Source organism: Dendrobium catenatum, unplaced genomic scaffold (genome assembly GCF_001605985.2).
Source record: "Dendrobium catenatum unplaced genomic scaffold, ASM160598v2 fragScaff_scaffold_847, whole genome shotgun sequence".
Classification (NCBI taxonomy): Eukaryota; Viridiplantae; Streptophyta; class Magnoliopsida; order Asparagales; family Orchidaceae; genus Dendrobium; species Dendrobium catenatum.
In genome coordinates, this window is record NW_021319309.1 from 160,381 (window position 1) to 186,555 (window position 26,175).

The following is a 26,175-nucleotide window of genomic DNA, read 5'->3' on the forward strand; positions in this document are numbered from 1 at the left end:
GTCAATAATCATCCTCTTTTATATGTTCCTAAAAAGGGAGATTCCTCCATATAGAAAAGGCTTTCTAGCATTAATTGGGAGATGGAGAAGTTCATTCAGTGTGGTATTAGTAGTGGTGATGTTTTTATTCGACAAGATAAGTGGATTGGCAATTATTCCATTGATAGTTTATTAAATACTAGATCCATTTCCCCTATGTTAATTAAAAGCTTTATTTCTAATGTTAAGTGTCGAGATGTTGAAGAATGTTGTTCCTTATAATATTATTAAAAATATTGTTAATATTTCTTTGCAGGTTAACAAAGAGGATTGTATCCTTTTTATAAAGGCTCATGATGGTAATTTTCATTTAAAGAAGCTTGGCACTTAAGTTATGATGATAGGCTGGCTAACCCTATTTTTTCAGCAATTTGGCATAACTTGATTCCCATTTCTTAATCTTTTCTAACTTGGAGAGTGATTCACAACTTTATCCCTATTGACAAGATTCTTATTAAAAGAGGTTTTAATGTTGTTTTTAAATGCAAATTTTGTTATCATGTGGAAACTCTTAACCATGTTTTGATCAATAGTCCTATTGCTATTAAAGTGTGTCTTCATTTTGAAGAGATTTTGAGCATGAATTTTTCAGATGGTTACAACAACATTATAAATTTTATGAAAAGTTGGTTTGTTAAGTCTAAAATTCATATTAGAAATCTTCTCCCCAATATTATCATTTGGTATATTGTGAAAATTAGAAATTATGACAAAAATGATGGGATCATTATGAATGTAAAGTGTATCATCCTTAATATTAAAGAAGAAATCAAGTATCTTTATGTTGCTAAATTCATTAAACCTGAGAATTTTAAAGATTGCATTTTTGCTACTTTTTAGTTTGGTATTCAGAATAATAATTCTGCCAAGAGGAGAAGGGATATGGTTATACAATTGCATAAACCTTCTCTTGGTAGGTTTAAGCTTAACACGGATGGGTCATTTGATGAGAATGTGGCTGGTTGTGGGGTATTGTGAGAGATCATCTTGGTAAGGTGATTAAGGTTTTGCTAGTCTTGTTTCTATTTCTGCTACCTTTATGGATGAGCTTTATGCCCTTAATTATAGTATCAATATGTGTATTAAGTTAGGTCTGAACAATATTTGGACTGAGGTTGATGATATGCTTATTATACACTAAATAAATAGTGACCATTTATTTAATGTTGATAATTTCTATCTGATTAGAAATATTAAACAAGCCTTATCTTGTCTCAATTTCCAGATTTCTCATATATTGCGTAAGGCAATATGTGTGCGTATGCTCACTAAAATTGGTTGGACTACTCTCCATTTCATTGAATTTCAAGAGGTTCATACCCCTAAGATTGTTAAAGGTTTCGTGGCCTTGGATCTTACTGGTTTACCTTATATCGGATCCCATTAATTTGGGGTTGTTCTTGCATGGTTGTTTTTTATTTTGGTGGCTATTTATTTAGTGACATGCATGGTTTTTTCTTTATGGTATGGGGAGTTTGGGGAGGGGACACTTGTGGTCTACAGCTTTTGCTGCGGATTTCCCACTTTTCTCATGACCTGCTTGTATTCCGTGCGTTATGGTTTTTTCGGTATCATTTAGTTAGGTTATCATATAATTTCTTTACGCACAACTCTGATATGATGCCTATGTTGTATAGTATGCTTCTCAGTTTTTATCCCTTGCAAGTATTCTAATTGCAGACCACAAATTTAAGTTGGTAGTCTGTTGTGTTTTGTATTCTAGATGGTTTTTCTATAGGTCCTTTTGATGGTCGCTCTGCCGTTTTTTGCTATAGCTTTTTATTGAAAATGTTTATTGAACTTATATTTGGGTTGATGATTCTTCCTTCCAGTGAAAATTTTTAGTTGAATGTTTATTCAATGCATCTCAATTTTCGAGAGTAGACTACTAGCCGCCCTAATGTAGGTTTCTGTTTTTTCATTATAATTTTGCTCATAGGTTTTTTTTGGACTTTTTTGGAAGCTCTTTAGTATTGGATGGAGGTCTGAAGTGCTATGGGAAAGTTTAAACAATAATTTGAGTTATAAATGGTCTCCAAATATGAAATTCTTATAGCCAAATTGCGTGGCTTGACAAGATGAATTCAACAATCCCATGATCTCTGAATTCAGACATCATTAAGACCCTTAAATGTCTAACAAACGGTGTAAAATTAATGGATCCAATATCGGCCGTCAATCCAGCCACTTCTTATTTACCCCTAATCACTCACCTATTTACAAGCCAAGTAACTCCATAATATATATAAATAGACTCCTCATTTCTCATGAGAGGGGACCCAAGCAAGAAGAGAAGAAGAAGAAGAAGAAGAAGAGAAGAAGAAGAAGAGATGAAGAAGAAGAGAAGGATTGGAGGGAAGAAACTCCTCCACGACTACGGCTAGAATTTTGCCTGATGGCCGAGTGAAGCCGAAGTTCTTCTCGATGACCATGTGATGCCAAAGTTCTTCTCGACACCTGAGTGACTCCGAAATTTCACCCTACGCCCCAGTAATGCCAGAATTTAACAAGATGTTTAAGTGAAGATAGAATACTGCCCGTTCCCCAAGCGTCATCGGAACTCTACCTGACGTTGTAACTGGATTTCAATCTATATGTATTTCATTGTAATCTTATCATCCTAAATTTCAAGGATGAGATAGCCTCTTGTATCTCAAACTAAGACTAGTGGAACTTTTTCATTTGGGCGTGGCCCTGTGATATTTTCCCTTTCTAGGATTTTCCATGTAAAAATCTTGTTTGTGTGCGGGATATCCGTACAATATTGAGACGAAAAGTTTTTAACTCTATCGCCGCGTATAATCTAGCCTACAATAGTTTGGTGCCATATGTGAGAAACTTATTCCATAACTTCAAGTATTTCTATGATGTCAACAGGTGCAGCAGTAGTATCATAGGAACTTCTCGCTCAAACTCCCACCAGTCTAGAAATCAGTCTATGAATCATAGACGCCCGATATCTGCCTCTTTCTACCCTGTGGAAGGGAAAATATTGCCGGAGAAAGAACCTCGAGACTTTCTATAGAAGAGAAAATCAGAAAGATGGAAAAATCTCAGAATGAGATCCTTCAACTCCTGTGAGAGACTCGACAGCCCACATTAGCACAACGGGAGGAAGTTCTTCTCCCTCGAGATCCATCACTGGCCGAACATGTTCAATTTGAGCATATTCAAGCAGAATCTTTTTCCTTCGCCAAGGAGGCATATATAGTCGCATCAACACAACGAACTTGCCCATACATAAAGTTTTACCCATCCCTCACATACCGGTCGACAACCTCGTATTCATTCAGATCTCCCAGAAGTCGTAGTCCAACCACACGTTTTTGAGCTCCCTCACAATGCCCTTCGTCATGAACTGTAGATATTAGTACGAGAAGAGTTCCCTGGAGAAGATGTGAGACAAACTCTTTGACAGTGAAACTTCCAAGAGTCAGCACCTTTAGCTGAAGCCATTATTCAGCACCCTATTTCAGTTGGCTTCAAATTATTGAGCATCGAGTCCTATGATAGGACATCTGACTCATATGAGCATGTTGACCACTATAGAACCATCATGCATATTCAATGAGCCTCAGATGGCCTTCTGTGTCAGGTTTTTCTTGCACCCTTAAAGAATAGGCTCGAACATGATTATATTGCTTCCGTCTGAAATGATCCCTTCATTTATCAAATTGGCCAAAGTGTTTGTCAAACATTTTGTGGCCAATTGAAGAATTGCTAAGGATTCTTCTCACCTCTCTGGGATCCATTAAAATGAAGGAGAATCGTTGAAAAAGTATTTTCAACTATTTTCCACTAAGGCTCAACAAATTCCATGAGTAGATCCTTAATTACTGGGATGGATAATTCATCTTTCCCAGTAAAAAAAAAAAAAGATCCTTAATTACTGGGAGAGGACTTTCTCGGAGGCCTTCATCCTGGCCCCTTCTATTTGGCACTCATGCACGACACTGTTCATTCATATGCCAATCTGATCCAATATGTGGAGGCACAAATCTCTATAGATGAGGCCATAAAAAACTCATAAAAAATAGTTTGAGCAAACCAATGGGAAGCGTAAGGGTGCACCTGGGATGGATAATTCATCCTCATAATGAAAGAAGTAAGGAAAAAACAATCTACCTCCTAGGCCTCCATTGCCACGATAAGAACCTCGACAGGAGAAGGAATATACCCCACTCGACACATATCGAGCAAATGTATTAATGGTTGTTCGAGATCAAGATACATTGAAATTGCCACATCTTTTGAAGCCAAATACAGGAAATCAAGATCAGTACTATCACTTACATCGTAGTCGTGGCCACATTAATGAAGCCTGTAGGCAACTTAAGGAGGAGATTAAAAGTCTTATCTGCCAAGGCTATCTTCAACAATTTATACGGGATCTACCTACCCGAGAGGAAGCTCATCCAGCTGGGGGAAAAATTAACAATAGAAACCACTGATGAATAATCGAATAATAATTTGTGAAATTGAGACAATCACATGAGGCCCGTTACTATCTGATAAGATCTTTTTGGCTGTAGATGAAAATTCGACGCCAAAAAAGGCTTGTATAGATCATTCAATCACCTTTGAAGATTCTGATTTAGAAGGAGTAAAAACCCCTCATCAATACTCGCTTGTGATTAATGCGAGGATAGGTGATCTGTGTTACAATGTCAAAATAATTATTGTGGATAATGGAAGTTTCATTGATGTTATATTTTACTCAACTTTTCTTGATATGGGTCTCACCAGAGAAAATCTTCAACCTACTGCAAGTCCACAATTTGACAACCGACCTGTACGAGGAAAGGGGATAATCAGTCTCCCAGTTTTACTTGGAAAATTTCTTTGACAGACAACACACTCCATCCCGTTCAGTGTTGTAAAGTCAGAATCAGCTTACAACGCTATCTTTGGGAGGCCGCTCCAGTCATTTTTTAAGATCATTGCCTTTATCCCTCACCTCAAGATAAAGTTCCTTACTCCAGTGGGAGTCAATGTAATATGCGGAGATTAACAAATAACACAAATCTACTATCTTAGGCAAGTTAAACCACGCCCAACAGCTACCATGAGCATCGAGGACTTTGATCTCTGGAGTGAGAATATCCCTCAAAGAGCTACCCCCATGGAACATCTCACTATTGTATCCATGTTAGAGGAACACCCTTCAAGTACTGTACAGATTGGATCCCTTCTCTCTGATGAGAGAAGAAAAAATACATAGATTTTCTACTTGAGAATCAAGATATGTTTGCATGGAGTCCGGTGGATATGCTCGGAATCGACCTGGAAGTGATTGTACACTCCCTCAAAATCAATCTGACGTGCAAGCCGATTATCCAAAAGAAACAAAACTATGCATCAGATCGTCAGCAAGTGATCGAGCAAGAAGTGGATAAACTTTTGGAAGCCAGATTTATACGGGAGGTGCACTATCCTACTTGGTTGGCAAATGTTATCATGGTTCGAAAGGGGAGTGGAGCTTGAAGAATGTGTATAGATTATACAGATCTTAACAAAGCCTGCCTGAAAGATAGCTTTCTGCTTCCTTGTATTGATCAGTTATTCGATACCACCTATGGACATCAGATGTTGAGCTTTTGTTGACCTCATTTTTATTTTGATTAGTTGATCGAGCCTCATCGGACTCGATTTGATTCGAATCCACATTGATTTGAGTTTGATTATTATTATTATTATTATTATTATTATTATTATTATTATTATTATTATTATTATTATTATTATTTTATTGAATTAATTTTTGGTCGAGTCGAGGTGAGCTCGAGTTGGCCTGGATCGAACCAAACCGGACTCAATTTGAATCTGATTTCAGCCCCATGGGTCTAGCTAAATCCTAATAATGGCATGAAAGTCTTTTTGAACCAATTTTTATCCTATGTCAGATCAAGAAAGTTGATCTAACGGCTCTGATTTCCCCCAAAATCCAAAGTTTGATATTGTTGTAGCATTCAGTCGCATGATGCTCTTATTTCGATATGGGGCACGGTCATTTTTGCTGAGGAGCGAATGACACAGTCCCCTCTTTCGTGTATGGAAGGCAGGGATCATGTAGATGTCAAAAAAAGCAGAGGGTAGAGAGTTTGAAGAGGTTTTTCTTTGGTTCGGCTGGCTGAGTCCGTCTCCCATCATTTGCATACACTCTCCCTCACGCTCCCCCTTTCACTCTCATTTTTTACGGACAAGGAGTGAACACCCCGCTGCTCCTCTTAGTAGCCTTACTCTAGCCATTCACCTCCCTCTCTGATCTCCTTCCCTCTTGCATGGCCGAACCCCACGCTGGCCTCACCAAACTCGAGCCCTATCCCTCATCAACGCCAGCCTCACCGAGCCCCATATGGTCTTCTCTAGCCGAATCCTTCTTTGGATCGCAAGTATCCCCTTCCTTCTTCTTCTTCCTGCTATTTCTTCATTTTCTCCTCCTTATCTTTTACTTCTTTCCTTTTCCCTTTCTTCTTCTTCTTACTCCCCTTCTTCTTCTTCTTCTTCTTCTTCCCCTTCTTCTTCTTCTTCTTATTTTTCCCCTCTTTCTTCTTCTCTTTCTATTTCTTCTCCTTCAATACAAAAAAATCTAAGAATGAAATTTCTTTGGGTTGTTTGTTTATCCTTCTACATATGTCTTCTTGATGAGGAAATCATTATATGGATCATGAGAATGCTTTTGTGAGTTATTTAGAGAGCTTTGATTAAATAGGTGTATATGTCATGCCTTTTGTGGTTACTTTATTTTGTAAGAGCTTTTAAGTATTGCATACCAAATGTTTGTTGAAATACCAAAAAAAAAAAAAAAAAAAAAGAAGAAGATTGGGATGTTATATATTAATATAGAGAATGATTAGATGGTTGTTTCCTTAACCCAATGCTTTGTGAATAAATTTGGATGCAAAAATTCCACATAATCTCCCTTCTATCTCTTCCTTGAGAATGTGAGACTAGCTAGGAGTGAACTTTGGTGCTTAAAAAAAAAGAATGATAGTTGGTTTGGTCTCTTGTTATAGTCTATGTCATACAAGTGATTTGTTCTTTAATAATCACTTCAATGGGTAATCTTTCTTTCCTTTTGCATAAGATCATGTGACTAATATGAGAATTTATGCTAGGATTTGAGTATTTCTATTAACTTCATCTCACATATGAGAATGTCAAATAATACTTGTTTTATGATTAGTGAAATCTCTATGACTTATAGCTCATGATCATAGACTAAATACGATGTGGAATACAAAACATTGTAACAAACAAAAATACTTAACATTATGAAAGTTCTCTCTTCATCTTAATGAATTATTGTTGGCAGGTATACCTCTTATTGATGATTTGTGATTTGAGTTCACATTGGAGTATAATTGGTCGGCTTGATGCTCGTCTTATGTGATCCGTAGAGACTTTTCCTTCTTTGAGCCTATATTGTGGAAGTTGGAAATTTATCAGAAAGCAACTACATGTTTTATGTCTTGAATCAATATTGTATTGTGATGATGGAAATGTTCTTTGTGCTCGTTTATTTGAGGTAAGACCAAGTAAAACTCACTAATGCTTGCTCTTTCCTTGCAAATCTTGTTGTTTTATAATACTTATGAGCAAGTACTGTTTCTTTATAGATATATGAGTACAAAATCTGAGAACCTTCTTTAAGAGCAAGAATGAGGGTTTTGAATGTTGCTTTCCCTAATGTTAAGTGCTAAAATTTTCTTGTGATATGCTACGTAGTGTTGGAATTTACCTTTATAGTGTTATAAAAGGCTGAAATATTTCATCCATGGGTTGAAAAAATGATGAATTTTGTTTCCTATTTGCTTCTTCTACCCATATTCTTGTTTTCTCATTCTATAAAGGTGTGCAATAGGTTTTGTGCATTCATGAATCATGAGAGAGGGCTTGGAATTGTATGATACATATAAGAAATTGCTGGTTGCATGAATCATGGTTCATGATTGGAGAACCTTTTGAGTTGTTGGAAGGAAATAAAGTTGCTATAATTTTCCTTCTCTCAAATTTCATTTGGCATAAGTATTTATTTGGAATAAATAAGTATGTTGGAAGCTTACAGTTGCAAGGTGGAGTCAATTTATAAGTCTAGTATTTCTTTCTTTGCACTTGCATCAAGTTCCTATATGTGCTTTATACTCTAGTGGCGTACATGTATACAGGTTAAATGGATAAGAGTTTGGATTTCTTATCTCCTTATAAGTTGTTTTGAAAACCTTTTATGACTTATTTTATGTTGGAAAACCATGTGATTTGCTTTATGTGGGAATATTTCATAAGTTGTCTTGTGGTTGGAGAGTTTCATGAATATTTGGGAGAATAACTATATTATAATATTCTATGATTGTGGCTTGTGTTGGGAAGAAGAATGATGTATCATCTCTTTGCATAAAGAAGAACAAATAGTCATTTGAAGTGTTTTGTGAATTTTGGAGAGTGGAGCATGTTGGAAAGTTGAACTTATTGGATTTGTTGGGTGGTTTTTGGAAAGATAGAACTTTGGCAAACATGCATTAAATCTCTTATCCTCCCTACCCTACCTCTTCTCCTTCTACTGACCTATCTCTTTCTATATTATTTCTTTTATTACTTATGCTTTGAGATGAAATGTGGTAAACTGTTTGCTTGTTGCTTGGTTTTGGGAGAGGTATGGCCTTTGTTCTTATCCTTAAAAAAAATGCATATAATTTATTTGTGATGGCTTTAGTGGAAACTTTCTAAAAGGCTTGGCAAGTTGCTTTGCATCGAGAAGTTCTACAATTTGTTTTGTGAATGTTTTATGACAGAATGATTTGCAAAACTTTCTTGTTTGAAAGTTTTAATGGATTTTATACCCCATGCCAAAATAAGAGCACTCGATTATTTTGTGTCAAAAAATGTTTTTTTGGGTTGGATGTGAAGGGATTTTATATGTCGTTTGATCTGAAAGTTTTTCATAAGTTATTTTGGGATCGAAAATTTTATAAATGGCTTTGTGTTGGAGAATTCTTTATATCTTTTTTGGAATAAAATGATATTTCATATATGAGTTATTTTTCTTCTCTTTGTGTTTGCTTCTAGAGTTGAATTTGGATAAATGCAGAGTGAAAGTTTATTTTTGGCTTTAGTTTTGGGAGCTTGTGTTTCTCCTTTTGTCACTTTGAGCTTTGTTTAAAAAATAGTTTGTATAATTGAGTCGGGGTTTCTCAAGTGCTCTGTTTGGAAAGAGGGGACAGTAAAGGGTATCCAAAAACACCTTCCCCCTTATTCATATTATGTTGAATCAGAGTGAAGGACATTTTTAGAGGAGTGCTTAACTCCAAAGAGGTATGCCCGACAATAAGATGCCTACATTTCTTTATTATTTTATTTTCTTCATTCTTTCCTTTCTTTTTTGACATTTTGTCATCTTGCTCTTTACTTATTGTCTTTCTACTACTTTTCTATTTATTATCTTATTTTATTCATATATCCCCGAGCTTATTGATATATATGCAAATGTCCTAAAAGGCTAGTAATGAAACTTCCTTTTGTCCCATAACTTTAGTGACACTTAAGGACAAAAATTAAGGACTGAGTCTTAGATAACATAGGCTTAGGGTGCATGCTCCTTATAGGATAGAGAAATCAAAGCTTAAACTTAGTGATACATTTTCTTAGGTTTAGTGCACCTTAATCTATTAATGATCAACCAACAAATCAATCTTAATCCAACCCTGAATGCATTAAAGCACTTGATTTCTAATTAAACTATAATTAATACATATAAAATCACTAAAAATGCAAACCTAAAATATAAACTTAAATCAAATTTAACCAACTTATTAATCAATCTCTGACCAATTTAAAATTTAAAAGATGAAGGCTAAATCAAGAAATCAAACTTAAAACTAAAACTTATTAAGTTAAAAGTTTTCTAAAACCCAAAATTCACTAACTCATCCAAAACTCAATCAAACCTTAAGTTAATCTTTTAAAACCAACCAAAAAACCCCTTAATACATGATAACCACTCCAAAGATGAAGTTTATTGGATGAACTACTCCGGGCTGCGGGGCTAACTGTTCTAAGGAGGCCTGGTTCCTCGAGTCTGGTGGCACAACGCCACGAATGAATTTAATGGAGTGTTAAAATTTAAATATAATACACTATTAATAATTTAAACTCACTAAAACTCTTAATATAACTATATCAACTTGGTTTTTAGGATGGACTACTCTGGGCTGTAGGGATAAGTGTCCTAAGGAGGTGTCGTTCCTCGAGCTTGGTGGCACAATGCCACAAACCAGTTGATAGCAAATTTAATTAATTAATCCCTTAATTGATAATACATTACTTAATTCACATTTTTTTAAAATTTACAACCAATTAAAATAATCCAACAAAATTGGTTATCACTGGTAACCCAGGTCTACGAGGCTATTAAGTTAGCCCCAAGGAGGGTGAAATAAACCTCACGACCTCGGTGAGAAGAAAAGGTGGTAATAAATCAAATACTAAAATAAAACATCTAAAATCAATCCTAAAATAATAATATATAAACTTTAATTAAAATTTTCCTTTTGCCCATTAACAAATCAAATGCAAGCAACTCTAATTAAACCATCCTATATAGAACATACCTAAAATTACACAACCTACTACACACACATTTAGACTTATTTGTTAGGACACGACTTCTAGTTCTAGGTTAGACCAGTATTTTGTTTTATTATTCAATGTTTACTACATGCAAATGTTTTATAAATGCTAATCATGAATTTCTTATTAGTTATATTTTTATTTATCTACACTTCTTTTCTGAATGATATCTACGCTCATATGTATATTTCTCTTTTATCTTATTTTGCGAGGTACTTTGGGTCTTGTAAGGTCAAGAATCAAGTGATATCATTTGCTTAAGAGCTTTTAAGTGGTCACGCCATAGTCAGGTATAATCTCTATAACTTATAAAGCAAACTCCTAATTATATATCAAAACTGCTACACATCACACACATTTTGTTAATAGCTATTCTAGCATGTTTAGGTAGCCGGCCATAGGTTAGTACACTAATGAAGCTTTGGCCCTATAGGTTAAAGCTTGCCCCCTTCTATGAGCCCTAGAGACCCTTATGGTCACCTTAGGCCTATAGTGTAGGCCCACCTACTTGTACTATATGCATCATTATTTTTCCCACATGAAGTGGGCACCACTAGGATGTTCCATTTTCACTCGGTTTTGGGTATGATACCCCACACCTTCTATGAGCCTTAGAGACCATTAGGGTAATTTAGGCCTATAGTGAAGGCCACCTATTTAAGCCATGGGCATCATTATTTTCTCACACGAAGTGGGCACCATTAGGATGATTTTTTATTATGATGTGATGCATGTACCTTATCTGGAGAGTATCCTTAGTTTGTGTATTTATCTTTTCTGTACTCTGGATGTCATGCATGCATTTTTTTTATACACTTTACTCCACAATGCACTTTGCTTACATACATGCAATACATCAGCATTGCTCAATTAAAAATGCCATCTTCTTTTAGTAGGCATAAGGATACTATTACTTATGTATCTATTTCGTGCATCATACATGATGCTAGGAACATTCTTTTGCATATCATAGAGTCTTTGATTTAAACCTTTTAAACTACAAATCCTTGATTTTTTAGGATAGAGCCTTCATATGTTATACACATATTGGACGGTTGGTTATGTTTAGGATATTAGATGCCAGCTCACTCCGGGTAAGTGTAAGCCCGAATTGTACACCCCTCAGTGTGTCTTTTCACTTCTAATGTGTTTTGAATGTCATTCCTCCTAGGATAGTAATATGATCTTGGATGTTTTAAACTCAAAATTTTAATTAGATCTTTATTCATTTGAAAAGGCTTAATCATCACTAATGATAAAGAGGAGTTTATTTTCTTCTGGTAGAACTTAGGAACTTTCTCTACGCACCAAATTAAAAAGTGAATAATACTCCATCCTTAATTGAGAGTTTTCCTAGGTCAAGGCCTAGGAGGTAATTAACCGCGGGGGCTTGCGCCTGTGGGAAATCAATCCCCACATCAAATAAACCCCATTTGAGCTGATGCATCGAATGGGGAAAATCTCATGATATTTTTTTGGGTTATATATATTATTACCCATTGAGGTGTGTAGGTAAATGCCGCTATCCTCCACGGCTAATCGTATGTATAACTCTATCTGCTCTTCCATTGGCCTGCTTGTGTCGAGTGTAAAGGCCTACGATCATTTTATCCTACGAGATAGTGCGATAATACCCTTTATATTCGAACCCCATAAGAAGAATCCTTTTAGAGACTAATAGCTTTATGGATGCCTACTATGGCTATAATCAAATAAAGAAGATTCTTGCTGATAAAGAAGTGACAGCTTTTTAAATAGACAAAGGGTTATACTGCTATCGGGTGATGTCCTTCATGCTCAAAAGTGTTGGAGCAACTTATCAGCGCCTCATGAATAAGGTTTTAAAAAATCTTATTGGGCGTAATATGGAGGTGTAAGTGGATGATATGTTAGTAAAAAGTTTGAAAAATCTCAACATATCTCTAACTTGTAATAATGCTTCCACTTATTGAGCCATTATGATATGCGACTCAACCCTGATAAATGCACTTTTGGAGTTTCTTATAAAAAGTTCTTGGGGTTTATGGTAACCCATAGAGGGATTTAAGCTAATCCTGAAAAGATTAAGGCACTAAGGAATATGGTGCCATAGAAGAATATCAAGGCGGTCCAAAGGCTAAATGGGAGAATTATAGCACTATCTCGTTTCCTGGCATTTTTAGGAGACAAATATCTGCCCTTCTTCAAGGTACTTAGTGGCACTCTTAGTTCTAGATTCCAATGGACCGATGAATTTCAAGAAGCCTTTGAACAATTACAAAAGTATTTGACATCCTCGCCACTACTTTCTAAACTAACACTGGGACAAAAATTATATGTGTATATGCCTGTTTTTATCCAAGCCATTAGTTCGGTCTTAGTTCAAGAAGAAAATATTATACAACGTCCTATTTACTATGTCAGCAAAAATTTATCTAAAACATAGGGACGTTATCCTCTAGCTGATAAGACAACATTAACATTAGTTTATTCCTCCAGAAAACTATGTCATTACTTTTAAGCCCATATAATTTGGGTTTACGCAAATCTGTATCCAAAAAGTAACCTGTAAAAGCTAGAAGCATTGGGTAGGCTCTTTAAGTGGTATGTAGAGCTTGGAGAGTTTGATATCCACTACTTGCTTAGGCCCAATATTAAATCTCAAGCACATGCAAATTTCATAGTTGAATGCACCGTCCCAGTATATAATGTTCAACCAAGTGCTTTGCCTTCTCCTCCATGCTTGATATTGTATGTCAATGAAGCTTATGGAAGCTTTGGTGTTGGGGCTGGAATTTTTTTGATCTCTCCACAGAAAGTTATCTTTGAGTATGGGCTCCAACTCAAGTTTCAGGCAATAAACAACATAGCTGAATATGAGGCCCTTATTGCTGGGTTGAGACTAACAATTGACTGTGAGGTATAGAATTTAATAATCAGCACTGATTCACAATTAGTCGCCTCACAGGTGGAAGGGGAGTTTGATATCCATAATCCTTATCTGGCCCAGTATTGCAACATCGTGAAGTTACTCTTAACTCGTATAAAGAAGCATCAGATTATTCATATTCTCTGAAAGCAAAATGAGAGAGCAGATGCTCTTTCCAAACTTGCTACATCAATAACAGGAGATGATTATAAAAAAAAAGTATATTGAGGAGATCTGCTTTCCAAGTATTCAAGGTCTGTGGGTTATGCAATCAATCGATGAACTACGAGAGGTGTCATAGATTGATCCTATCTTGTATTTTCCACAGGATGGAGTACTACCTAAAGAACCCATGATTGCAACACGACTTCGGAGACAAGTAGCAAATTTCACTATTAATGGTGACGAGTTGTATAAACGCACCTTCATCGGGTCGTATCTCAAGTGTCTCCCACCTTTAGAAGCTGATTATGAACTCCGAGAAGTTCATTCAAGAGTGTGTAGAGAACATATGGGAGGAAGAGCGTTTACTTACAAGATCATGAGAGAAGGATTCTATTGACCTATAATGAAATAGGTCACACTTGAGTTTACTCAAAAGTGCAAAAACTGTCAATTACATTTCAATCTCACCCATACACCAGCTTTGGAGCTTGCATCACTAAAGAGTCCCTAGCCTTTCATCTGATGGGGAATTGATATAATGAGACCCTTCCCTATAGCCACTGGACAACGGAAGTTCATTATCCTGGCTGTAGATTCATTCACCAAATGGGTGGAGGCAGAACCTTTGGCAAAGATTACTGAAGCAATTACCAAGCAATTCTTATGGAAGAATATAGTCTGTCGCTTTGGCATTCCTATAAGAGTTATTATTGATAATGGGATATAATTTACTGGAAAGATATTTACATATTTTTATAAGGATTTTCATACTAACTCATCCACACAGCTGTCATCCATCCTTTAGCAAATGGACAAATAGAAGTTACAAATTGAACAATTTTGAAAGGGCTCAAGATATGCCTAGGGAAGGCTGGGGGGCAATGGGTTGAAGAACTCCCAAATGTCCTCTAGGCTTATTGGAACACTGCAAGAACTCTTGCAAGAGAAACCCCATATAACCTCTATTTTGGTACAAAAGTAGTCAAACCTATTGATATTCGAGTCCCGAGCAACAGAGTCCAGACTTTTGACTTCAGTAATAACTAGGAGAGGCTCAGAACAAATTTGGATCTCCTCCCAGAAGTAAGATATGAAGCTTCACTCATGGCCGCTACATACCACCAAAGAATTGCTCGTCACTACAATCGAAGGATGAGAGCTTGACCTATCTCTATTGGGGACTTGGTTCAGCGAAGCATCGAAGCCGTTGGAAAAGGCCCTCAGCGTAACAAACTCTCTTAACTCTGGGAGGGTCCTTATTTGGTAGCAACCATGGTCAAGACTAAAACTTTCAAATTGAAGGTTGCTAGTGGAAAAATGCTCCCCCAGACTTGGAATGTTGGCAACCTTTGCAAATACTATCAGTAGGAGTTTATAATACTATTTGTCATGTGTTATGTTGTTAGTAGTGTTTGTCTTATATTATGTCCCCCCGAGTGGTTAGGCTTTGTATCTTTCAATTTTTATGCTGACTTTTCCTACACAACTTGTGTGTTGATTGTGGGATAACTCTTTTTTGTATTCCTAAGTTATACTAGGGAATTATTGTACTGTTTTATATAATACAATAATGTGATGTTCACTTTGTCATGATACAATCTCTCCTCCTCAAACTCTTTTTTCATGATTTGAGAAATACACAATCTACATTATATCTCAATCACCGAATGATCAATCCCAGGGGGATTTGATCCAACCTTTTCCATACAGGTTAAAAATCATCAAGCAAATGCTTTGATTAACAACCTCAAATTGGTCAAGATATCCAAGGAGGATATCTCTTGCATTCACTCAAGTCAATAAAGACCATCAAAATATTTCTCATTAGAATAAAAATTGAGTCAATTTCATATGCATGTGAGAAAAAGAGAAATACTAATAATTTCTTCATATATCACTGAACATCAAGTACATCATATGACAACATCAACACCAAATACACATATAATAACTAGAAAGAAAATAAAGTGGTACAAAATAATATCAAAGCCATCCTATAGGATCTTAATCTCATCCTCGTCGTCCTCCAGGGAAAAAGCCTTCTGTAAGTCACTCTCTAATTCTTCAGCATCAGAGTCTGAAGAAGGATCCCTAGAAACTTGGCTAGGAGTTAACCCCTCGATCTCCGCTCCAATCTTATATTGCACTGCACGCATGCCCTTCATAAAATCTTTGTTGAAGCCATCCTCCATGCTCTCTACTTCTAAAGCCTTTACCACCATGTCATAGATATGATTGCAAGCTTCTTGAACATGATCCTCAATAATTATCTTGAAGACAAAAGACTTCTTGAATTGTTCTATGACTACAGTAGGAAACTATTGGGTTTCCTTTTCTAACAACATACTCTATAGTATCTTATTCTCAACTTCAAGGCTTTGTTGATCCTTATCTCTTGGTTGATTGTCGCCTGTGCATCCACAACCTCTATATGTAGATGATCCATCCGTTTATTATGGGAGGAGGCTGAAGTTATCCTATTTGCCAACTTTTCTCTACACTGTACTAGTTGCTCCTCCACCGCCTTCTTCTCCTTCACTTTGCCATCATATTTCTTCTCATATTCTCCTTGAAGGTATTTGACCTTCACAAATTTATTGTTTCAGTCATTCAAGATCTTAGTCATCTCAAGATGGAAATCAGTATGCTACTCCAAATGAAGCAACAAAAATAAAAATGTGTAAGCGATATATCCTTTGAAAACAAATATAAAAGGAAAGAAGAAAAGGTGAACTCACCAACTCCATTAGCTCGTCGATGGTCAATGCACTGATTTTTCAAATCTTCTAGAATATATAACTTGGAGGGAGAGACATGAGGACCTTTGCTAATGACTACCAAAATTTCATCCGCTTTCTTCTTCTTTGATGCCTACAAATCTCCCTCACTCCTTAGTCATTTAGAATGAATTTTTGGAGGTTGGGGAACTGCCTCTGAAACTTTCACAGATCTCTTTAACATTTGTGCATGCGATCTTCCTTCTTGAGTAGATAATCCCACCTTGAACAAGTATTCTTCATCTATATATCTGCTCAAATAACGCACCTCATAATGTAGGGCATCGATATCAGGAAGCTTGAGTATCTTCAATAAATCTTCTGCTCCATTATGAAGGGTGACGGGTAACTCCTTCAACTTTTCTCTTTTTTTTTGAAGGTTCCAATCATTTTGCACATAAAAGAAGTCACTAATCCAACCTTTCGATGGGTCTCGAGTACAAATATCCAACCACTTGGATCTGAAAGAGATACGACCCTGCGTATCACTAATGAGATACCCCATCTGAGAAAGGCATTCTGAATATAGCACCTCTCCATGGTCTCTGAAAAGCATGATAAGGTCCATTACGATCGACATGTCCTTGTAAGAAAATTGAGAAAACTCACTCCACAGACCATTAGAATGTCAATCAATTCAGGAGATGGTGGAAACCGCAGCCCCATCGTTCATACATAGTCACTTATCCCTAGGTAGGAAAACGTGGACGATCAGATCTTATCGACATCATCATCACCAGATCATTAGGAAAATGAAAATTTTTCTTAAAGGAGATGAAAGAATCATCGGTGATGATAGAAATAACATCATCAACCTTTGGCGCCTTGTGAGTCTTCTTTGAACCATCAGATCGGGCAACAAGGTGACCTTCTTAGGCGTGGAAATTTCTTGTGGATGTATGATCACCTATTTCAACTCCTTTACTAAAGAGGGGTAATAAATTTGAGTAGGAAAAGTCACCTATGAAAGATAGTGAAAATCCTCTAGAGTAGGAAGAAAAATGGGGGAGAAAGAAGGAAAAGGAGGGGAAGTCTCCAACTTCTGTACAAGAGGAGGGGCGCTGAGTCAATTAGGGAAAGTCACCTATTGAAAAATAATGGAAAGCCTCAACTGTCAAAATGCTAGAAGGATAAGAGGAAAAAGTGCAGTTTTTGCCTTGGCCCTAGGGCTCTATTTATTGTTTTTTTGGGAGAAGAAAGAAGTTTCTAGAGTTTTCTAGCATTTTCAAAATTTCCAATTTTTTTTGAATTTTTTCAAAATTTTTTGAAATGTTTTTGGACTCCAATTTCAGCGTACTTAAAGTCAAACTGAGCGCATCAAAAATACAAACTCAACGACACCAAATTCGACTCAATACATGCCCAAATGAGCCAAATCAAGCACCCGAAATGCTGTTGAAAAGTTTAAACCATATTTGAGTTACCAAACAGTTTTCAAATATGATGTTCTTATATTCAAATCAGGCGCCTCGTTGAGATGAATCCAACGAGCCCAAGATCTATTAATTATGACATCATTAAGACCTTGAAATGTTTAACAAATGGTGCACAATCAATGGATCCAATATCGGCCGTCCATCCGACCACTCCCTATTTACCCCTTGATCTCTCACCTTTTTACAAGTCATGCCACTCTAGAATATCTATAAATAGATCCCTCATTTTTCTGAGAGTGGACCCAAGCAAGAAGAGAAGAAGAAGAAGAAGAAGAGAAGGATTGGAGAGAAGAATTTTGCCCGAAGTCCGAGTGACGCTGGAGTCCTGCTTGATGCAAGAGTGACGCCGAAGTTTTTCTCGACGCCCGAGTGACGTCGGAGTTTTTCTTGACACCCGAGTAACGCCAAAATTTTACATGATGTTCCAATTATGCCAGAATTCCACCTGATCCCCAAGTGATGCTAGAATTCTGCCCGACGTTGTAATTGGATTTCAATCTATAAGTATTTCATTGTAATCTTTTCGTCCTAAATTTCAAGGATGAGATAGCCTCTTGTATCTCAAACTAAGACTAGTGGAACTTTTTCAACTAGACGAGACCTCGTGATTTTTTTCCTTTCCAGGGTTTTCCACATAAAAATCTTGGTATTTCTTTTTCTTTTATGTTTGTGTGCTAGATATATGTAAAATATTGAGATGGGAATTTTGCTAACTCTATCGCCATGTATATTATTTAAATTACAAGAAAAGGAAGAGGCTTCTTAGAAACAACAAGCTCCTTTAAATTCTTAGTTGAAGGTGATACGAACACTAAATTTTTTTTTCACATTATTAATAATCACAAAAAGGTTTGTAGCCATATTCTTAAAATGACTCATCTTAATGGTATAGTTTTAAATTCTCCTAATATGATTTATGCTTCAAGTGTTGACAATTTTATTATATTTTTAACAAGGATTTCATTTATTAAATAGATATTAATAAATCTCTCATACCCTAGCTAATTGATGAGAATGATAATTCTGTCTTAACTACCAGCCCTTTCAAGGAGGAAATTTGGGAAACTATTAATAAAATGAATTCTGATTCTATTGTGGGCCCTGATGGTTTCACTACCAATTTTTTTCAAAAGGGCTGGAACACTTTTAAAAAGGATTTGGTGGTGGATAATTTAGATTTCTTTTATATTTAAACCTTATCCCAAGTATTTTTCTAATAATACTATTATTCTGGTGCCTAAAAGAGGATCTATTAACTACTAGGATGATTTCAAACCTATTTTATTATACTAATTTTTTATTACATTTATTTATAAAATCATTATGGGGAGATTGGCTTTAATGCATCCTAAAATTATTTCCCTTGGGCAAACTGGTTTTGTTAAAGTCCATTCTATTTTTAATAATATTCTTCTAGCTCAAGAATTGGTGCATGATATTCACAAACTCGTTTATGGTGGTAACATGGTTATTAAGATTAACAATACCAAAGCTTATGACAATTTAAATTGAAATTTCTTAATACTATTCTTGTTTAGTTCGATTTTTTTAAGGAGTTTTTTAATCTAGTGAAGAATATTATTAATAATTGTTATTTTTCTGTTATCATTAATGGGAGTAGTCATGGTTTTTTAACTTCTACTCATGGTGTTAGATAAGGAGACTGCCTATCTCTGGCCCTTTTTATAATTGCTATGGAATACCTTTCTAGAGGTTTGGAGAAGCTTTTTGTTTTACATCCTTCTCTTATTTTTTGTACCTATAGGGGTTTTTTTTCTCTAATCTTTGTTCTAATGTTGATTTCATTATTTTCACTAAAGTTTTTATTAAAATATTGAGTATTCTTTTCAAGTTCCTCTACCAGTTCCAACAAGTTAGTTGTTTACAATTTTTTTTTTGTTAAAACCCTCTGTGGGGCCTATGTGTTAATTTCAAAATTTTGGATACATCATCTTTAGAAGAAACCTCCAGCTCTCTAGTGCTCGAATGAGCTACAGAAAAAAAAGAAATAAAACCTATGAGACAGTTGTTTCTTTTCCTAAAATTACATGAAATGCATAAAAAAGAGATCGGGCTGTAAGCAGACGACACCCAAAAAAGGAAGATCATAATTGTCTCGTTCAGCGCCATCTTCTTGCAAAACTGAATATTAACAAAAAAAAAAAGAAATAAAAGCAACCAACAAGAATTACCTTGCACTTAATTAAGTCTCTAAAATATAAAATGTTCCTGCAAGAAATTCTCCAAAGACCCAAATCAGTAATATAGCATTTAAAACTAAAGCTAAACTTGAAATTTAAACTGGTCTTGTAGAGGAAGTAACCCAGCAGCCCCAGGTTCACCCAGGTACAACAAATAAAGATCTGATGACTATCCTTTCTCAAATTCACAGAATTATACCAAATATTACGGCATCAATATTTAACAACACAATGCCAACTTCAGGTAACCCGAAAACCCCACTGGATCCTAATCAGTCTACAGATATCCCTATCCCAAGCAAAAATACAAAACCAGAACTGTATCAACAACTCTAAATTCCAGATCCCAAAACACTTAAAACAGAGATCCGCAAAGCAGCAACCTCATGACACCAAAAACAGAAGAGAAGTTCATAACAGTAGAAATAATGACTCTATAGATAAACCAAAGAATCCAGATCATAGCACAGACATAATAGAATAAGAAGAACGAAATAATCTAGCTCCAAGGAACAGAAGGAAATGTTCTTAAGAGCCGAAGACCAACCAACTTGAAACCCAGAATAACAAAAACAAACACTAAAAAACTCAAAAACATAAAATCAGCTCGATCTAATATAAGGAAGACCAATTTTGTCCAGATTTACAAAACATTGCGTAAGGAAATATGTGTGCGGATGCTCGCTAAAATTGGTTGGACTATTCTCCATTTCATTGAATTTCATGAGGTTCATATCCCTAAAATTGTTAAAGGTTTCGTGGTCTTGGATCTTACTGTTTTACCTTATATCGGATCCCATTAATTTGGTGTTATTCTTGCTGCTGCTTTGGTGGTTTTTGATTTCGGTGGCTATTTGTTTAGTGACATGCATGGTTTTTTCTTTTTAGTATGGGGAGTTTGGGGAGGGGTCGCTTGTGGTCTGCAGCTCTTGCTGCGGGTTTCCCACTTTTCCATGACTTGCTTGTATTTGCGTGGGTTATTGTTTTTTTGGTATCAATTAGTTAGATTATCCTATAATTTCTATACTCACAACTCTGGTATGATGCCTATGTTGTATGGTATGCTTCTTGGTTTTTATCCCTTGTAGCTATTCTAATTGCAAACCACTAATTTATGTTGGCAGTCCGTTGTGTTTTGTATTATGGATGGTTTTTCTATAGGTCTTATTGATGGTCGCTCTGCCGTTTTCTGCTGCAGCTCTTTATTGCAAATGTTTACTAAACTTATATTTGGGTTGATGATTCTTCCTTCCGGTGGCAATTTTGAACTAAATGTTTATTCAGTGCATCTTAATTTTTGGAAGTGGACTAATAGCCGCCCTAATCTTGGTTTCTGTTTTGGCATTGTAATTTTGCTCATAGGATTTTTTTGGACCTTTTTGGTAGCTCTTTTGAGGAGTAGGGGGTTGGAGGTCTCTTTAAAGATCTTATACATTTTTTTTATACTAATGCGTAGGCTAGTGGGTAGGTATATATATATATAGTTGCATTAATATAAATCTCCCTTCTATATAATGAGGGTTCAAAAGCTCGTAAATCAAACGAAGTTGCATTCCCCGCTAAAACAACACCGATTGGAAAAACCAGCAATTTCCTCTTCTCCTGAGCCAAGAAGCCTAGCATCCAAGAAGCGAAGAAGAAGAAACCCTCCATGGAACCTCCTGCTCAAATCCCCTGTTCCGGCAATTGCCTCGTCCACCTACACTCCTTCTCCGGCAACGTCTGGCTGGTCCGCCGCATCAACATTTTACGGCAACATCTTCTCCCCGGCAGCATTATCCGTTTCCCGTTCACACGACCCAATCACCCGCCAACTTTCCTTTCCCTCATAGATATCCTCACCTTACATTTCCAAGATAGGAAAGCCGCCATGGAACGCCTCGGCCACCGAGCCCAAAACTTCGTCGCCATCATCCCCGCTAGCAGCAACACCTCCCGCTATCAATCACAACTCTCCGCCGCCGCCACTGCTGCCGGACTGAACATTCTCTTTTTCATCGAAGCTCCGGTTCTTGCCGCCTCCTATTACAAATCTCTCACCCCAGGCCACAGAACCATCCTCGTATTTGACCTCGACGTTCACATCTTCGAAGTCTCTTTGCTCACCGAAGATGAGAATCTAAAAGTGAAGGCTGCCGTTTCCGACTTGGGCTGCCCACTCTTAAACTACATGGTTTCAGAGATACAACGGAAGCTTGGAATCGACATCAGCGGCGACGCTACCGCTCTCCGTTGCATCGGAGAGTCCTGCGAACGCGCCAAGGACTCCATCTGTTCGGGCATGGCTGGTGTGGACCTTGAGTTTGAGCAACAAGGCAGGAAGGTGCCAATACGGATTACTCGAGAATTGTTGGTGTTGCTGAATCTTAGGCATCTTCACATCGGAATCATAATGTGCTTGATGCAAGCCGGAGTCAGGCGAGAAGCCGTGGATGAGATAGTGCTCGCCGGAGCTTCCGCTAAAAAACCAGAGGTCCTAGAAGCTCTTCGACAGTGCTTTGAAAGGCAGATTTTCAGATGTAACATCGACCCTGCAAAGCTTATTGAGTTGAGTGCCATGCAATACTTACGAAAAGTCTCCGCTAGGTACAATAATATCCCTATGTTCGGCCTTAGGATCGTACAATCGGGGATTTTCACTCTATGAGGTTTCTTCTCCTTTATTCTTCGAAGTTCTTGTTAATGCTGCACTAGTCCACAATATTACACAATTTCAATAAAAAATTCTTCTTCATTATTTTTTGAAGTTCTTGTGAATGCTGTAGTCGTATGCAATATTATACAATTTTAATAAAAATTAGTCTTCATTTTTTTTTGAAGTTCTTGTGAATGATGGAGTAAACTAAATTTGTGCTAATTTTAAGGAAAGATGAGAGCCCTTTTGCCTTCTTAATTTTTTTTTTGATACCCTAAATCTTGGAGAGTTATGGAAGGATTCTTGACATAATGGTTAAAAGATGAGATGATTTTTTTAAATTTATAAATTTAAGATTCATAATTTATAATTTATCGCTAATCGATCTCAAAAGGAATATTAACAAGAATTGGTTTAGTTTTTATTAGATTTGCCAAACATGTCTTGACTATGCTGATGCGTCTCATTATTAATTGAACAGCAGGTTGTAGAAATAAAGGGGACTTGGTTTCATTTGAGAACTTTTTTATTGCTTTTCTCAACATATACAATCACTATTTTTGTTTGGTTATTGCTTTTTAATTGCTTTCAATAAATTTTTTATGATAGGATTATAGGAAATTATTTTCTACAACTTTTAAAAAATTAATTTCTTCACAGTAATTTTATAATAATCTTTATAAAGAGTTGCAACTATCCCAAATAACCCTAAACACACTAAGAGCAAGAGGAGAAATGGCTATGGTGCTGGGAAGGGGATCTGTCAACCATTTTTGCAAGTGCATTGAAAAAGATTGTGTAGAGAAGATAAAAGGGCCATGTGGACATGGGAAATTTTTTAATTAGGAGCATAGTTTAAGACATATTAAGGATAAGAAGCATAATTTGAAATATATAAATATAAAAAGAAACAAATATCTAAAAATATTGTTTTTTCATAAAAATGTAAAAAGATTTTAGGGCATGGTCATCGATTTTCTTTAACGTAGAATCTCAAGTAACGAAAAAAATCTCTGGGTTGAAATGTTTCCAATTGTCACTACAAAAAAATTTATTTTTTTACTACGTTATTATTAAGATATTTTTAATTAAATATCTTAAAAAAATTTATTATGACACAATAATATATTAAGACATCAATAATTCAACATTGACTAATCAGCGCTTATTCATCCTCCTGCTATTCAACCAATATTACGAGCTAGCTAGGTACCTAACTTTGCTTGACTCTAATAGTGCGGTTTCTTCCTTGTGAGAGCTGGAGTGAACACCTAGGTTTGTCATGACACAATCCTTACATTTTTTTCTCTTCCTCCCAATCAAATGCCTGTACCATCACTCTGTTCATGGTTTCTTCCTCTGATCGAATGTGTAGGTATGTCGCACCATTTTTCAATCTAATTTCTTCTTTCCTTAGACGTATTTTTCCACCAACTCCTCTTGATTTCTCCCTCTAGAAAGCTTATTTCCACGATCAAGATAGGCAATCTTCTCTTATTTGTGTAAAAGCATGGAAAATCCATGAACTAGTGTTCTTATCTATTTGAAAATCATTAGATTATTATGTGAAAAGAATATAATGGATAAAGCTAAGCTAATCTCTGAAGATAAGGAGAAGCTTGGGTTTGCTCCCTTTGTGGAAATTTATAATTCACGTATTTGCTTGGATTAAAGCGTTTAATGAATCTAAAGCCATTTTAACAAAAATGGTGGAGGAAGGTTTATCCCCAATTCCCAAAATCGAGCATATATATAGAACACATCAGAATTAAATTTGAAAAAATTATTTCTTTATCTTTTAAATTTCATCACCAATGCTATTTATTTCCATAATATTAATAGAAAAAACCAAAACTAGTAATAAAAACCTCAGAAAAAAATAATTTTCTATACTAAAAAAATCATATATAATCCTCAGGAATCATACAATTGCATTATATCCTTCTAAATCTATCCTGAGTACAAAAGAAAAAAGGAATCTTGGGAAGCCTAGTCAATCTCTCTCTCTCTCTCTCTCTCTCTCTTTCTCTCTCTCTCTCTCTCTCTCTCTCTCTCAAAATAAACAGGAATAGAAAAAACAACTCCCAGGATAACCAACGCCCCAGAAGATAGACATCTCCAAAACTGTAGAACTGCTACACAAACACCCGCACCACTTCAGCAGAAACAACACCCAGTTAATAAACAATAGCCAATCAGGGAGACCCCAGCTAAAAGAAGAGATAAGAAACAACAACCAACCATCCACCAGAACCCAGCCATGAAAAGCCAACCATGAATCCTGTAAGAATACACAATCTAGAAACAACAACCATCAATCCCCAGCATTCCCCACCCAGGAACCACCAGAACCACCAGAACAACCAGAACCAGCAGAACACAGCACCTAGAATAGAGGAATAAACCCGACAACAGATACTTAACGCACATTAACATAAGACACACTACTCTTATCCAAATTAATCAAACCTTTAATCTGGACAGTGAGGTTATTAAAAGATAACTCAGTAATGCCATGAAACTTACAGCCAAACAGAGCTAACACCCTAGCAGCAGAATTGACCACAGGGAAAATGACATTAAAATGGAAATTCATAGAGCCAAGAAAAAACTGGATGTTTCTACGGATATAGAAGTAAGAATACCCACAAGTACCACCTTCCCCTTCAATTAACTCTTTAAGGTCCTCATTAAAGTTACACTCAATCACAATATTCAGAATATCTAAACCAGCACAGAGATTAAGCCCGTGGCAGACAGCCAATAGCATACCAGCACGCTTATCAGCTGCCACAATTTTACCAGGAAAACCCAAAACATAATCCCCACTACAGTTTCTAATCAATCCACCAATTCACCAATTACTCCCAACCAGGGAAATATCAAAATTCAGTTTAAAACAATTAAGAAGAGGTTTCAACCAAACAACAAAATTATTCCCATGACTGCTATAAGTAGAATCACAATTAATCCCAAAAGCCTCCAAAGTAAACAACACCTTGTTAAATCTTATATCAGTAAAAAGAGAATTCACCTTCTCCTTAACTCTAAAAATAATGCTTTGGTGATCCATTACATTACCATTAAAATGGGAATCATTTCTAGCCAACCACAAAAACTAAAAAATCAGAAGAGGGATAACATTTCTAATATGACCTTTAATACCCACCATCCAGCCCTCCAACATATGCTGCACCGAACAATTAGTATCCGAGAAATTCACCCGAAAAAGGTCCTCAAAGTAATTCCACACCTTGATAGCAATAGGGGAAGACACAAAAACATGCTGTAAACTTTCAACATTAGAGCAACATTGACATTTAGAGGTAATAAACAAACCTCTATTCCTAAGAAGCTCATCAGTAGAAATAAACTTCTTTATAATTCT

General features: G+C 36.1%; 1 protein-coding gene and 1 long non-coding RNA gene across 3 annotated transcripts; both read left to right on the forward strand.

Moving 5' to 3' along the window:
• Nucleotides 1-6,042: 6,042 nt before the first annotated feature.
• LOC114580167 lies at nt 6,043-7,692 on the forward strand. Its single transcript, XR_003701471.1, has 2 exons — nt 6,043-6,431; nt 7,355-7,692. It is a non-coding gene; the product is annotated as an uncharacterized LOC114580167 (long non-coding RNA).
• Nucleotides 7,693-10,152: 2,460 nt separating this feature from the next.
• On the forward strand, nt 10,153-22,931 carry LOC110102996 (heat shock 70 kDa protein-like). Of its 2 annotated transcripts, none has more exons than XM_028696808.1 (2): nt 10,153-10,955; nt 21,672-22,931. In XM_028696808.1, the coding sequence occupies exon 2, from the start codon at nt 21,804-21,806 to the stop codon at nt 22,797-22,799; it is 996 nt and encodes a 331-aa protein (XP_028552641.1). In that variant the 5' UTR covers nt 10,153-10,955; nt 21,672-21,803; the 3' UTR covers nt 22,800-22,931. The 2 variants fall into 2 exon arrangements, with proteins under 2 accessions (XP_028552641.1, XP_020687185.1); XM_020831526.2 differs by having other exon boundaries at nt 21,682-22,931.
• The last annotated feature ends 3,244 nt before the right edge of the window (nt 22,932-26,175 follow it).

Bases quoted from the DNA above. Each gene is read 5' to 3' on its own strand.
- LOC110102996 (XM_028696808.1), top strand. From the start codon at position 21,804: ATGGAACCTCCTGCTCAAATCCCCTGTTCCGGCAATTGCCTCGTCCAC.